At 39.8% G+C, this 13,857-nt stretch overlaps 1 protein-coding gene across 13 annotated transcripts in view; it reads left to right on the top strand.

The window, feature by feature from the left end:
• Positions 1–11,646, top strand: part of LOC121297190 (collagen alpha-1(XXIII) chain-like) — a 240,114-nt gene extending 228,468 nt beyond the window's left edge. For 9 of the 13 annotated variants that reach the window (XM_041223308.1, XM_041223310.1, XM_041223312.1 and 6 more), the window contains 10 exons: positions 887–943; positions 1,323–1,349; positions 1,494–1,547; positions 2,335–2,388; positions 3,456–3,482; positions 3,868–3,921; positions 5,549–5,635; positions 8,516–8,584; positions 9,706–9,744; positions 10,656–11,646. In XM_041223308.1, coding sequence (XP_041079242.1) covers positions 887–943; positions 1,323–1,349; positions 1,494–1,547; positions 2,335–2,388; positions 3,456–3,482; positions 3,868–3,921; positions 5,549–5,635; positions 8,516–8,584; positions 9,706–9,744; positions 10,656–10,706 — 519 coding nt within the window. In that variant the 3' untranslated portion in view covers positions 10,707–11,646. The other 4 variants (XM_041223307.1, XM_041223309.1, XM_041223313.1 and 1 more) reach the window with 4 other exon arrangements.
• Positions 11,647–13,857: the final 2,211 nt, after the last annotated feature.

The following is a 13,857-nucleotide window of genomic DNA, read 5'->3' as shown; positions in this document are numbered from 1 at the left end:
AACCCATGCATTCAGCTGAGCTGAAATATTTATTGCTCAAAGGGTGTTTCTTGCTTGCCACTACCTCTGCAAAGCAGGTGAGTGAGAGGCAGGCATTCTCCATTGCAAAAGCCTGCTTCATTTTTACAGAGGCCAGAACAAAGGTTATGCTCCATACCAAGCCTGCCTTTTTGCCAAAGACAATCTCGACATTCCATGTCAACCAGTCTGTGGAATTGGAGGCTTTCCATCTGCTGCCTTTCCAGTCTGACAGGGAGTGACTGCTCCATATGCTCTGCCCTGTGCGGGCCCTGGAGTTTTATGTTGACAGTACAAAAAGTTGGAGGCAGTCTGAACAATTTTGTGTCTGCTATGGGGCTAACTCCCATGGTCAAGCCCTGTGTAAACTGAAGCTGTCCAAATGGATAGCAGACACAGTCAGAGCTGTCTATGAGCTGGCCAGCTTTCCCCTTCCAGAGAAGCTCACTGCCCACTCCACCAGTGCCATGGCAACTTCATGGGCTTTATTCCAGGGTCAAATGCAGTGCAGCGGTGTGGGCTTCCCCCCCATACCTTCACTAGGTTCTACAGACTAAATGTTGTGGATCCTCAAAACTCTGGCTTTGGACCTATTAAGGGCTGCTTACAACACAGGTAAGTTCTCCCTCGATTTTTTAGCCCTAGCTACTTGTTACTGGGTTTCCTAATGGTACGCACAAGGCAGCCTAGATTTAGCCTTGTAACATTCCAGACGTTTGGCAATCTTGCACTTGCGATGGCTTGAGTATACTGACCCATTCAGTAATGATTACATTTTGTACTTGAAATGGAATGTTGTTATTATCATAGCCCTGGTTCCCTGGACTCTGCAATGGGAAGTGACCGGTTTGCTGTCAATGTGTTGCAGGTCCAGATGATCTCTCAGCCTGGACCGCCAGGGCCTCCCGGTCCACAAGGTCCCATTGTAAGTGATCAGAACTTGCTCTTGTCCTCAATGTGGCAATAATGAATGTATTGCTGCATGCTGTTTTATGTATAACAAATACAGTATATTTAAGTAGCTTGACGTGGGTGTGCAGTTTATACGCTCACAATGAAAATATCAGTTTTACATTTTGTTTCCTGTTAACACAAAAGCATTTGGAAAAGTAATTTGTATTTTTCTATGAACTGAGCTGTAAGAAAGCTTGATGTTACAAAGGGATCCTTTACACTTTTGATTTCAGGCTCAGGAAGCTTAGGTTTGAGAAATGCAATGCTGGTTGTGTTTGTAATTGAGATTGTAGCTTTGTTTTGACTCTAAATCCATCAGTACTGATTGTAGCTTTGACTTGCTTTTACAGGGGCTTACAGGAGCTCCAGGCCCTGAGGTACATTTCTGAAGATTTTCTAAATAATCTTCATCTTTTCAATACTCAGTGTCTTTATAATGTGAGGTGTAGATTTTTATTTTTATTTTTTTTAATTATCCTTGTGCACAAGAACAGTACATTACCATTCACTGTGTTATACAGGGGGAATCTGGGTTAGACGGCTTGAACGGAGAGAAGGGGGAGCCTGGAGAGAGGGTAAGTCTAGTTAGTATTTAAGAACCTTGTCCCCTTATAACCAATGGCGAGGAAGCGTGAGCTATAGCTATTTCTTGTGTTAGCAGATGTTTGCTTCCCAAGCTAAAACAGAGCTTGTATTATGTATCCATAAACTTCTACTGCTGCATTCATTAATCCACACACAAAGTGCATTTCCAGTGCTGTTACTGATTTCTGAATCAAATATGAATCCCCAGAATGACAGACTATGGTTTTCTACTGAACACCCAGCAGTGGCAGACAGCACCATCTAGTGGAAGCTCACAATAAAGACCAGGACAACAGAATGGAGAAATTAATCATTTTTTGCCCATAGCGTTTTATGGCCATTTCTTTCTCCAACATGGAGCCGTTTTACCATTTTGTGAATTAATGGCCTAATTTTGATGTCGTCATCTTGATTGATTTGTTCAGTTTCACAACTTTTATGTTTATTTATACTGTGAGCACCACTGTGATACAACTCTGTTAGTATGTTACAGTATTTGTAACATTGTGGTCACCAAATTAAACAAATCACTTGGTATAATATCCAGTCTGATATTCTCATCCTGAGCAAAATGGCATGTGTTAAAATGCATTACATCACAGCTGGCTTTCTCAGAGCTTCTCTCTGATATGAATTCAAGTTGTAATAGTAAACACCCTCATTGTGACCAACACAGTATAAAGCCCAGCTAATCAGAAGACCTGCTCTCAATCCAAAGAGGACCAGCTTTGGAACAAACCTGTTTTCCTTTGTCATGTTTGTGTTTCTTTGTTTTAGGGTCCTCCAGGTCCCACAGGTTTGGTTGGCCTTCCCGGTACCAAGGGAGAAAAGGTATCCTTATCATTTGCTAAGAAACTGGGCTGAGCTATATACACTGCCTGGACTTTTACCTAATATCAGTTTGAGCCACCGTTTTCCCTGATCACAGCATTGACATGATGTGGCAATGGTCCTGAAAGGTGTCTCAAGATGTGAATCAGCCAGTCATTAATATCTCACACAACCAGTGGAGAGGGGCAGGAAGGTGATTGTGATGACAAAGGTGTTCAAGTTAATTCCAAACATGCTCAGTTGGATTGAGGTCCAGGGATTGTGGTGGCCATAGAAGACATTTCTGTCATGCTCCTCAAACCCTTAGTGCACAATTCTGGCACGCTGGATGAGTGCATTGTCCTCTTGAGTGTAGCCATAACCATCAGGGTCCAATTGTAGTGTTGCTGATGTGATCTGCAATGATGCCAAGTAAAGTACAGCATTCATTCAGCCTCCCAGAGTAATCAAGGGACCCAGGGTATGCAGGAGAACACGCCCCACAGCAGGGTATACCGGAAAACATGCACCTCATCAGGGTATACAGGAGAACATGCCCCACACCAAGATGAGACCACACCCAATCAGTCAGACAGGTCCTAATAGTGGCCAGGCACTGCATATTGCTGTAGAAGATACTGTTCTTTATTTAAATTTACATTAAAATGGTTTGTAATTGTTTACATATAATTTTGAAAGCATTGAAAACCCAGAGCAATGTTAAAAATACATAAATAAATAAATAAATGCAGAACAGGAAGCCTTGATGAGCAGATATGAGTAGAAAATGGATCTACATTATGACAATGTGGCAGAATGAATCTGCATTATCACAACATGACAGAATTAATCTACATTATCACATCATGACAGAATTAGCCAGAGTGATTAGGGAATAATTTTCTCCTTTTAATGATGTGCGTTTCCCCCACTGGGTTTTAATCGCATAACAATTGTCAGGTCTAAATTTGTTTTCTCTGCATGGTTGTTTAGATCTTTTCCACATAGAAGGTAACCAATAAACCCGTCATAGACTCGGAAAAAGTGTTGTGAAGAATGAAATTAAATGTATGCTTCTCTATCCACAGGGAAAGACTGGGGAACCAGGATTAGATGTAAGAATTTTTTTAATGCACCATGCAGTCACACAGCGCAGAGCACAGTGTTCCAGCATTGTGGCTTTGAATTATACTATATTGCTCCCTCACAACTACCAGTCCACCCATGTAGAAAGTTCACATGTGCATCTAAGATGTACAGAAATCTTAGTGTATAACTAACTGATGGAAAATGACAATTCTGAATCAAAGCCTTATTTAAGACAAATACAGCACTATGTAACATTTGTGTTATTTGATGCAATAGTTATGTATGATTGTGTTATTCAATCCAGACATGCACTCCAATACTCAGAGGGCTGTGTACACTACAGTATATTGCTCCGCTTGGTTTTCAATTGCATTAACTTTGACTGAACTTCTGTCCTCATGGTCCGTTCAGGGTTTTCCAGGGCTACGAGGTGAAAAGGGGGACCAGGGTGTGAAAGGAGATAAGGTATGGAGTTTGCTGTGTCCTGCTTCTCTATTCGTACCTACAGCCAATTGCTGCAATGTATTGCACAACATAAATAACGATCTGAGCCAGTTCTTTTGAGCTTACTGTCCTAGAAAAGGACTTGCTCGTGACCAGAGCGCTTGTATTATTTCTCCATATTTAAAATGAAAGCTCCACTGTTTGTGATAAATGTTTACTCAAGTTTAAAATGTAGTTACTATCATGTTGCTTTGCTTTAGTTGTTTGAACAGCTTCCATTATTTGTTCTTTAATATTCTCATATCAAAAGTTTCCTTCATTTCTCTATCACAATTAATTTTTTTTTTGTTTTTTTGTTTTTAATTCAATCTAAAGCACTTTTAAAGTGTCACCCCTTCAAGCAGGTTTTACATGCAGGTTAATTCATGCTGAGCAGGCTCCATCTCTCCCTCGGTTTGTGTCAGCTCATCACAGCTTCTCTCCCTCTCTCTCTCTCTGATTTAGCCTCTGATCTGCACAAATCCATGTTCCATTTACACAATACAGACTGATGCCTCAACTAACAAACGATTTGACATTTTAAACATTTTAGTTTTCTATTCAGTAGGGAAAGTGCTATTTTTACACTATTGTTGTGTGTAGGCTATAGAAAAGTGAATGAGTCAGATCCGCCCACAAGAAAACTTCAAAATGATAACTACAACAAGGCACTATCAAGAAGTCTAGAGAAACCATTTAGGGCTGTATTCATAAACATTAACACACTGTTAGTCATAAGACTTGGAGGTACTGTATCATCAAGGGTCTTATCAAGCTGCTTCTCATACAGTGAGGACTTCACATTGACAGGGTCCTATTGATTTGACCACTTGCTAAGACCCTTGGTGGTTTTCTTACAGTAAGATTGACAGGAAGCCTCCATTTGCTTTACGAACATCACTATGTTCATGTGTTTGTGTTGCTTCTTGCTCCTTTTGCTGTTGCTACATCATTATCCAGCTGTGCTGTTCACTCTGAACCTGTCTGGCTCCTCCATTCCAGCTCCTGGTCTGCTCCTCTGCTGCTCCATTGCTTTTGCCTGCCTCTTTTCCCTGGTCCTCTTCCTTTGCTCATCAGCAGACAGCATTCCCCCTGCTTATTTCTGTTTTACCACAGCCACTAAATGACTGCTTAATTACTACATACTTAATGTGTAGGTATTCCTGCTCCTCAGACTGGCCCATTTCCCCACTTACATTGCTGATACCACATGTTTAATGTGCAGGTCCACTTATATTGCTGATACCACTGACCTTGTGAGATGGTGGCATTTTTCTGGGGAGTGGGTCCCATTATTCAAAGATAACAGGATAATTTGTAAGCATGGGTTTTGAATGAAAACAGTGCATGTTTGTTCATTTATTTATTTGTCATCCTAAAGAAAATAAATGCCTATAGAATGTTTTTCAGCCAAACATTGGGGCATATTTTTGTCACTGGACAATATGTAGGAACACTGTAGAGCTGTATGACGGTAAAGCTGTTAAACACAGAAAACATTCATACCCAGTTTAAGAGCATGGCAGATGTCGTTGTTGTTGTTAATTAAGGATCCAAGTACAAGGTCGCTTGCCTTAAAACAATGTTGACAAATGGATTGTGTCCACAGGGGGAGAGAGGGACAACAGGAAAGAGAGGACTAAAGGGGCACAAAGGAGAGCAAGGACCCCCTGGATTGGACCAGCCGTGTCCAGTGGTGCGTGAATATGCTATTATTACAGTAGTCATTTCATTGCCATGTGTTACAAACAGACACTGCTACAGTCCTTACATTCTGCAAGGGCTTGGAAATACATGAACTTCATCCACTTCTCACTCAATGCAGAGACTCAGGGCTCATTCTCATAGGCTTCTGTGTCTTAGTTTCAAGAGGTCATTCAGTTCGTGAATATTGTGTTGCTTTGTTGAAACTGCACCTGTAAAGTGGTTGTAACTGACAAAATGATTCCTTAAATCTACCAGTTCTGCACTTCCATTAGCTACGTAGGTCTTCAGTCTAGCAGTGTTTTTTATGAACAAAACAGATTGTTGTTTATGATATTTAATGCTTATACAGAAAGCAATGTTTGTATTTTTTATTTATTTTTTATAGAATATCATTCATTAAATGTGCAGTTTTGAAAGAAGCACATGTTATAGCAAGCATGTATTTTAATTTTAAAACATGTCATCTGGTGCTACAGCAGGTTAAAGAAAGTTACCAGTTTCTAGGCCTTATTCTCAGTTAGACTCTGTTAGACTTGCTGGGTCATTTGCCCTCAGCAGTGATTTATTGGTCCTGTAACTGGCTGAAAGTATGTCACTCAATAAGGGAAGCAGCTGATTGGTTAATGATCGGAAGAAAATAAGCCATTGAAGGGGTGGGGACAATTTCACCCTCCAGGTGAAGGAAGTGTTACTGGGGAAGTAAGGACAATATCCGTCAGTTTAAATGTTTCTGAAAAAGGGCCCTAAAGGGTGTTCTCCTCCAGCATGTTGAGCAATGTCAATACTCTTCACACTTTCCAATTCAGCACTGCTATGTGCAGTTGTTCATTGGGAAAATCCACAATAAATTGATGGAGGCATTCTGAATCAATAAGATAAAATGACAGCAAGTGATTTACTTTGTCGAAGCATTTGTTTGCCTGCAGAATCATAATGTTACAGGCTTCCTTCTCTACATCAGCATTGTTTGATCAAATTCTTTTCTTTGGTGGTTCAGTTTTGCTTGGATTTTCAGCTTCTTCTACCAAAAAGTTTTCTTTCAGTGCTGTCACAGATTTAAAGAATTTGTCCAGGGAGTGTTTAATTGCTGCTGCAGTCGAATTTTATAAGATGTTAAAAAGAATGTCCATGTAAAGCATGGCAGAATGAAGAAAACTTCAAAATGAAAAGAAAATCTTTATCTCCCAGAAGCTTTGCAAGTCAATGTGGGACTATAACTGTGGAGCTGTGCCATTACAGCACAGTGACCCACGTGTTTATGTGAGGCACAGTATGATACATACTCCTTTCACTATGGTCTTGTAGCTCTGTCCACCAAAGGCACAAACAGATCACATATTCTTCTACCCTTATCCCTTCCCTGTATGTTCAATTTTATATATATATATATATATATATATATATATATATATATATATATATATATATATATATATATATATATATATATATATATATATAGAGGTATATAAAGTTTTCTGCTGCATTTGCCTCTGGATTTTTGTAATTAACTACTATGTACCAGTATACTCAGCAATAAGACTATTTTCTGTTATTAAACATAACTTGGAAGTGTGTTATTACAATGTAATTTAACCCTTGCACTATACTGAAGAGCACAAACAACATTTTATTTCTCAACCTGTTTGAATTGCACAAGGTGAAGAATGAATTCTACAATGGGTGACAGCAGAGGTGACTTGAAAAACTGGTGGGACACAGCACCCACCCTCCAAAACTCCAAATGTAGCTGTCTTACCATTGTACAGGGCTACATCAAATTCACTCAATTTTAGCACATTTTCGCTGACTGACACTCTTTTTGGTTATGTTAAGATTTGAAAGTGTGAAATAAACTGCGCACTTACATATTCTCTACCCACTTACAAAAAACATAAATATATATCATTTTATTTTTAAATAATAAACCCTGGCAGCAGGAGCGTAGCCAGGATTTTATTTCGGGAGGAGATCAAAATGGTAACTTATCACAGTGGTGCAATTGGCAAGCTGATTTCTTACTTGTGCATTGATGTTTTATTTTTGAAAAAAAAATAACTTTTTTTTTTTTTTTTTTTTTTTTTTACATTAGACCAAATACACCATTATGCAAAAAATTATTCAGTTTAGAACACTTCTGATTAAAAACAAAAAAGGAAATACAAAGCAAAATTACTTGAACTTTTAACATGCGCATCAGATTTCAATTTCATCCATACTTATGGTTGTTCATTTTTGTTAACTAACATTTTGTGTTCAAAGCAAAGCAAACCATTTTATTTAGTCTCACAAATCCTGACTAATTTATTTACCGTTTGACTGGAGCAGGACTGCTGGTGGTGGCTGTTAGCTTGTTGTATTCAGACGGTTCATCAACAGTTATCTGCACTTTAGACCAAAACAAATAGCAATTTTTTATGTTTTCTTTTCCCCTACCTCTGTCAGGCCATACTTCACGTCTCTCACTCAGTGTTCAGTCACGTTGCGCGTCCGTTCGGACTGTAAAGTGTAAAAGTTGTGTGCATTGTCCAATCAGAAGAGTTCAAGGTTGAACCTCTCATGAATGACAGTAAATAGCCCAATCACAAACACTCGCTTTGGCAGACAGCAAGCATGTCATTGGTCAGTTGTGAGTGGCGGTTCACGTTTACTAATTGAAAGTGGTACTGACAGAAGCGTATTGATGCCACCAAAAAAAGTAAAGTATTCAGCACTTTCTTCCTGTAACTCAGTGACCTCTGGGTGACAGTTTCATAGCATTTCATCACAATACTGTTAACGACAGATTCCACAATGCCGGATATATGGGTGTGGGTGCTGTAGGGTGTCCTGCTTCACTAGTTATACAAGAGGTTAATTTCACAAACAGGGGACTCCAGGAAGTAGAGGAGGCCAGGGGGTGGTGGGCTTGCCTGGCCTGGATGCTCCCTGTCCCTTGGTACAGTATTTCACTCCTTTTCTTTCTTTTTTCTTTCTATTCTTCCTTCCCACCCTCTGCTGCATGGGTTTTTCTGCCTGTTCATAGACTGTGAACTCCACCCTCTCTGCTTGAATTGTAGTAAAATAATCAGAAGGTGATGATCTATACTTGTCTGCTGCTTGTGAGTGTAGAGTGTATGCATGCTGTTCTGTACTCTTGTGAGCTGTGGGGATGTGGTTTATCTCTTGTTTGAGTGTATGCATGCTGTTTTGTGCTCTTGTGAGCTGTGGGGATGTGGTTTATCTCTTGTTTGAGTGTATGCATGCTGTTTTGTGCTCTTGTGAGCTGTGGGGATGTGGTTTATCTCTTGTTTGAGTGTATGCATGCTGTTTTGTGCTCTTGTGAGCTGTGGGGATGTGGTTTATCTCTTGTTTGAGTATGTGCATGCTGTTTTGTGCTCTTGTGAGCTGTGGGGATGTGGTTTATCTCTTATTTGAGTGTGTGCGTGCTGTTCTGTACTCTTGTGAGCTGTGGGGATGTGGTTTATCTATTGTTTGAGTGTGTGCACACGTATCCAAGAACCCCATTGCTGAGCTCCAAGCAGATTTGTGTGAGCCTAGACCAGGTGGGGTCTGTCATGACAAGAACCCCTTCGCTCAGTTCTAGCAGATTTGTGTGCGTAGAAACCAAGTGGGGTCTGTCAGAACTAATCTATTTGTCATTTGCTTCATGAGCGCACGCTTCGATTCATTTTGCTCTGCATTTCAAGATAATTAACAATCTGTTTGTGACTGCTGAAGTTGTTTATTTTAGGTTCCAAGCGAATCATTCCCAGTTATAGTTTCTCAAAAGTACTGAATATGTTCAGCCATGTCTAGAGATTGTGTAGTTGCTGGCAGTGTGGGTCTGATGAATGGTTCCTCTCCGTAAATGAGGCCACTATTGTTGGATATTGATCGGTGATTGAATGGAATGGTTTTGAAACTCATTTAGGGTTTGCATGGTCAGTGCTGTGAACCCCCATATCTTGCTGAATGACTATGTGAATGAAGTGCTCTGTGTAACAATGTACCGATGCAACAGGGAACACAACTCACACTGACATTATTATTTTATTTTCTTCTTTTTAAATAATACAGGGTCCAGATGGACTGCCTATACCAGGATGTTGGCATAAGGTACGTAACTTCTGCAAGTAATGGACTGGCATGTTTTTTTTTTTTGTTTATTGAGTCTAATGTGTAAAACAACAAGGAGGGCACAGGTATTGTAAGCTGCCACTGTTTGCACATTAAGAAAGCATGTCATCCTCCTCTCCAGCTGTAACGTCAAAACTAGAGCTGGATACCAGCATGAGCAGTGTCCACTGTGTGTGTAAGGGGCTGTGTTGTGTGATAAGCTAAAATCTCTTAAAACCACAAATTACAGATGAGCCTGGCTGTCTTGCATAGTGGTTAAAAGACTTGCTTGCAGTGCAAAGGATCACTGGTTCACACCCAGCCTACTCCCTTTTACAAATGCACATGGGAAACTCTAAGTTTGACATAGGGGACAGAAGGGCAGATTGATACTCTCAATAGCTTGTGCTAAAGTATCTCCAGACCAAGTCAAATTTATAACTCTTGTTTTTGTATTATTTGTGACCTGCCCCAGCAGTAGGGGGAGTTGGTGTCTGCTGTGTGTATTCTTATAATCTCAATGTCCTCCTGAAATGTAACCCTGTGTTTCCTGTGTTTGCAGTGATCTCTAACCATCGAGCATGGAGTGTGTACATATTGATATGCTATATTTTGTGGGTTGAAGCGTTTTTTATAATATATTGAGCTATTATATTGGACACGGTGTATGAAAAAAAATGGAACCACAAAGAACTCTACTGACCCTCTGAAAAAATTAATAAACTGCAGCAAATGAACTTTCCAGTGCTGTGGGCGATGAAGTGCTGCTACATGGATTAATAATGATCCCTAACATTATTAACAATGACTGATCATCCTTGTGAACACAGGGGAGTGATGCATGGAACACTAGTTCACATGTTAAGCTTCACAGCTCTAAGGAACAGTTTGCTTTTTCTTCCCACTAAAAGGGAGAACCAGCTTGGTTCAAACCCAAGAGGAAACGAATGTCTCAGCCTTAGACGTCCACATTGAAAGAAACTTGTTTTCTGGGCTTCTCTACATGAAGGAACGGAGGGCCCATTGGAAGAGGGCTGCCAGCCTGCATGGGATTGCACCAGTGTGGATCCCAACCCTTTATTATACTGGGAACAGGGCGCTTGAAGCTGCAGCTCTCACAGACCAGGCCGGTCTTGTGTTCCCTGCAAGAACTCCAAATAAAATAGCAAACCAACACTCATTCGCCTCCATTCTTCCAGAAGGGGACATGAAGCACACGTGTCATTTTATTTAGCACATCTCTGTTAATGTAAAAATGCTGCACTGAAGAAAGGCATTTCTTTTCATTTTTAAACAGTTGGGATTGTATCTTCTTTTTTAACCCACCTGTTAGTACACATGGGGAAAGTAAGATATTCTCTGGTATTAATATTTTAAGATGAACATACTGTCAGTAAGTCAGTTTTCTTTTTTATAGTCTATAATATGGCTTGATTTACATTTATGATCATAACAGGTAAAGCAAAGCCTATATAATACGTATTTTACAATTACAATGCATGGTGTTTTTAAAGCAAGTTTGATTTTTTTGTCATATTTTAAAGCAAGCTGAAGTTTTGTATTTAAAAGAAATTAAGTGCATGAAGATAACCCCCATTTTTTAAAAATGTAATTTCTAAATCACTGACAATTCACTGAGGGTCGTGTTGACGTGATTTTGCCGAACATGGTTGGCATTTTCTTTTACACTTTTTTCAGTATTACAAGACTGGCTAATTGAAGTTATGCATGTATCACAAATACAATTGTTTGCAATTGTGTTTAAAATAACTTGTCAGAGTGCACAGACATATCAGTGTCAGGAGTGTGGTATAAATAGTCTGGTAGTTTATATATACAGTGCCTATAGAAAGTCTACATCCCCTTGAACTTTTTTCACATTTTGTTGTGTCAGTGCCTCAGAGTTTCATGCATTTAAATGAGGATTTTTTTCCACTTATCTATACACCATACTCCACGCTGTTAAGTGGAAAAAAGTTTTTATTGAGAAAAAAATTATATATTAAATACAAAACCGAAAGATCTTAACTGGATAAGTCTCCACCCCCCTGAGTTAATACTTGGTGGAAGCACATTTGGCAGCAATTACAGCTGTGAGTCTGTTGGGATAGGTCTCTACCAAGTTTGCACACCTAGATTTGGCAATATTTGACCATTCTTTACAAAACTGTTAAAGCTCTGTCAAGTTCCTTGGGGGTGTTGATGGTCAGCAATCTTCAAGTCATGCCACAAATTTTTGATTAGATTTAGGTCGGGGCGCTGACTGGGCCACTCGAGGACTTAACTTTTTGTTTCTTTGCCACTCCAGTGTAGCTTTGGCTGTGTGCTTTGGGTCATTGTCATGCTGAAAGGTGAACTTCTGTCCCAGTTTCAGCTTTCTTGCAGAGGGCAGCAGGTTTTCTTCAAATTGCTCCATTCATTTTCCTTTCTATCCTGACAAGTGCCCCAGTCCCAAACATCCCCATAACATGATGCTGTCACCACCATGCTTCACAGTAGGGGTGGTGTTCTTTGGGTGATGTGCTATGTTGGGTTTGCACCAAACATAACGCTTTGCATTTAGGCCAAAAAGTTCAATTTTAGTTTCATTTGACCACAAAACCTTTTGCCACATAGCTACAGAATATTTTTTATATACTATATATATTTTTTATTATACTACAGAGTATTTTTTTGCATACTTCAAATGGGATTCAACGTCGGCTTTCTTGAGTATTGGCTTCAATCTTGCCACCCTACCATACAGGCCAGATTTGAAGAGTGCTTGGGATATTGTTGTCACATGCACACTTTGACCAGTCTGGGCCATAAAAGCCTGTAGCTCTTGCAAAGTTGCCATTAGCCTCTTGCTAGCCTGTCTGATCAGTCTCCATCTTTCTTGGTCATCCAGTTTGGAGGGACGGCCTGACCTAGGCAGGGTCTTGGTGGTGCCATACACTTTCCACTTCTTAATAATCGTCTTCACTGTGCTCCAAGTAATATTCAAGGCCTTTGATATTTTTTTATACCCATCCCCTGGTCTGTGTCTTTCAACAACTTTGACCCAAAGTTTTTGTTGAAAGCGCCTCGGTGCTCATGGTTGAGTCTTTGCTTTGAAATGCACTACCCAGCAGAGGGAATCATTTGAATCGCTACAATTTAACACAGGTGGAGAATACTTAACTTGGTGTGCGATTTTGAAGGCAATTGGTTACACATGAGCTAATTTAGGATTGCTATTACAAGGTGGGTGGCCACTTAACCAACAGAGCTATTTCAGTTTTTATTTTTTAATTTTCCACTAATTTCTAGAATATTTTTTTCACTTGGAAGATGTGGGGTAGGATGTGTAGATAAATGAAAAAATAAAACTATTTTAACGCATTTTAACTCCAGGCTGTAAGGCAACAAAAGGTGAAAATTTTGAAAGGGGGTATATACTTTCTATAGGCACTGTAAAGACACACACACACGTATATAGAAGAATTGGACACGCGCCAGTATTACCCATGTCTGTACTCAGTTTTATCAGATGCCATTAAATCTGATTGCTTCCACCTTTTCCTAGAATACGGTCTCCAAGAATGGGTTGTCTATCCACAACTGTAGCACAGTTGCCTAGATCTAGAAAGAGTGCAAAGAGCGACCAGAATTATTCCAGGCTTAAAAGGCATGTCATATGCAGACAGGCTAAAAGAATTGAATCTGTTCAGTCTTGAACAAAGAAGACTACGCGACGACCTAATTCAAGCATTCAAAATTATAAAAGGTATTGACAATGTCGACCCAAGGGACTTTTTTGACCTGAAAAAAGAAACAAGGACCAGGGGTCACAAATGGAGATTAGACAAAGGGGCATTCAGAACAGAAAATAGGAGGCACTTTTTTACACAGAGAATTGTGAGGATCTGGAATCAACTCCCCAGTAATGTCATTGAAGCTGACACCCTGGGATCCTTCAAGAAGCTGCTTGATGAGATTCTGGGATCAATAAGCTACTAACAATCAAACGAGCAAGATGGGCCGAATGGCTTCCTCTCGTTTGTAAACTTTCTTATGTTCTTAGTTCTTAATGTAGAAAATGGATCTTATAATGCACATTTACTAGTTCAGATTCATGTCATGGAATTGAGA

The sequence above is a fragment of the Polyodon spathula genome, chromosome 22 (assembly GCF_017654505.1).
Source record: "Polyodon spathula isolate WHYD16114869_AA chromosome 22, ASM1765450v1, whole genome shotgun sequence".
NCBI lineage: Eukaryota > Metazoa > Chordata > Actinopteri > Acipenseriformes > Polyodontidae > Polyodon > Polyodon spathula.
Note: the sequence above shows the minus strand (reverse complement) of the source record. Positions and strands in the feature narration are given on the sequence as shown.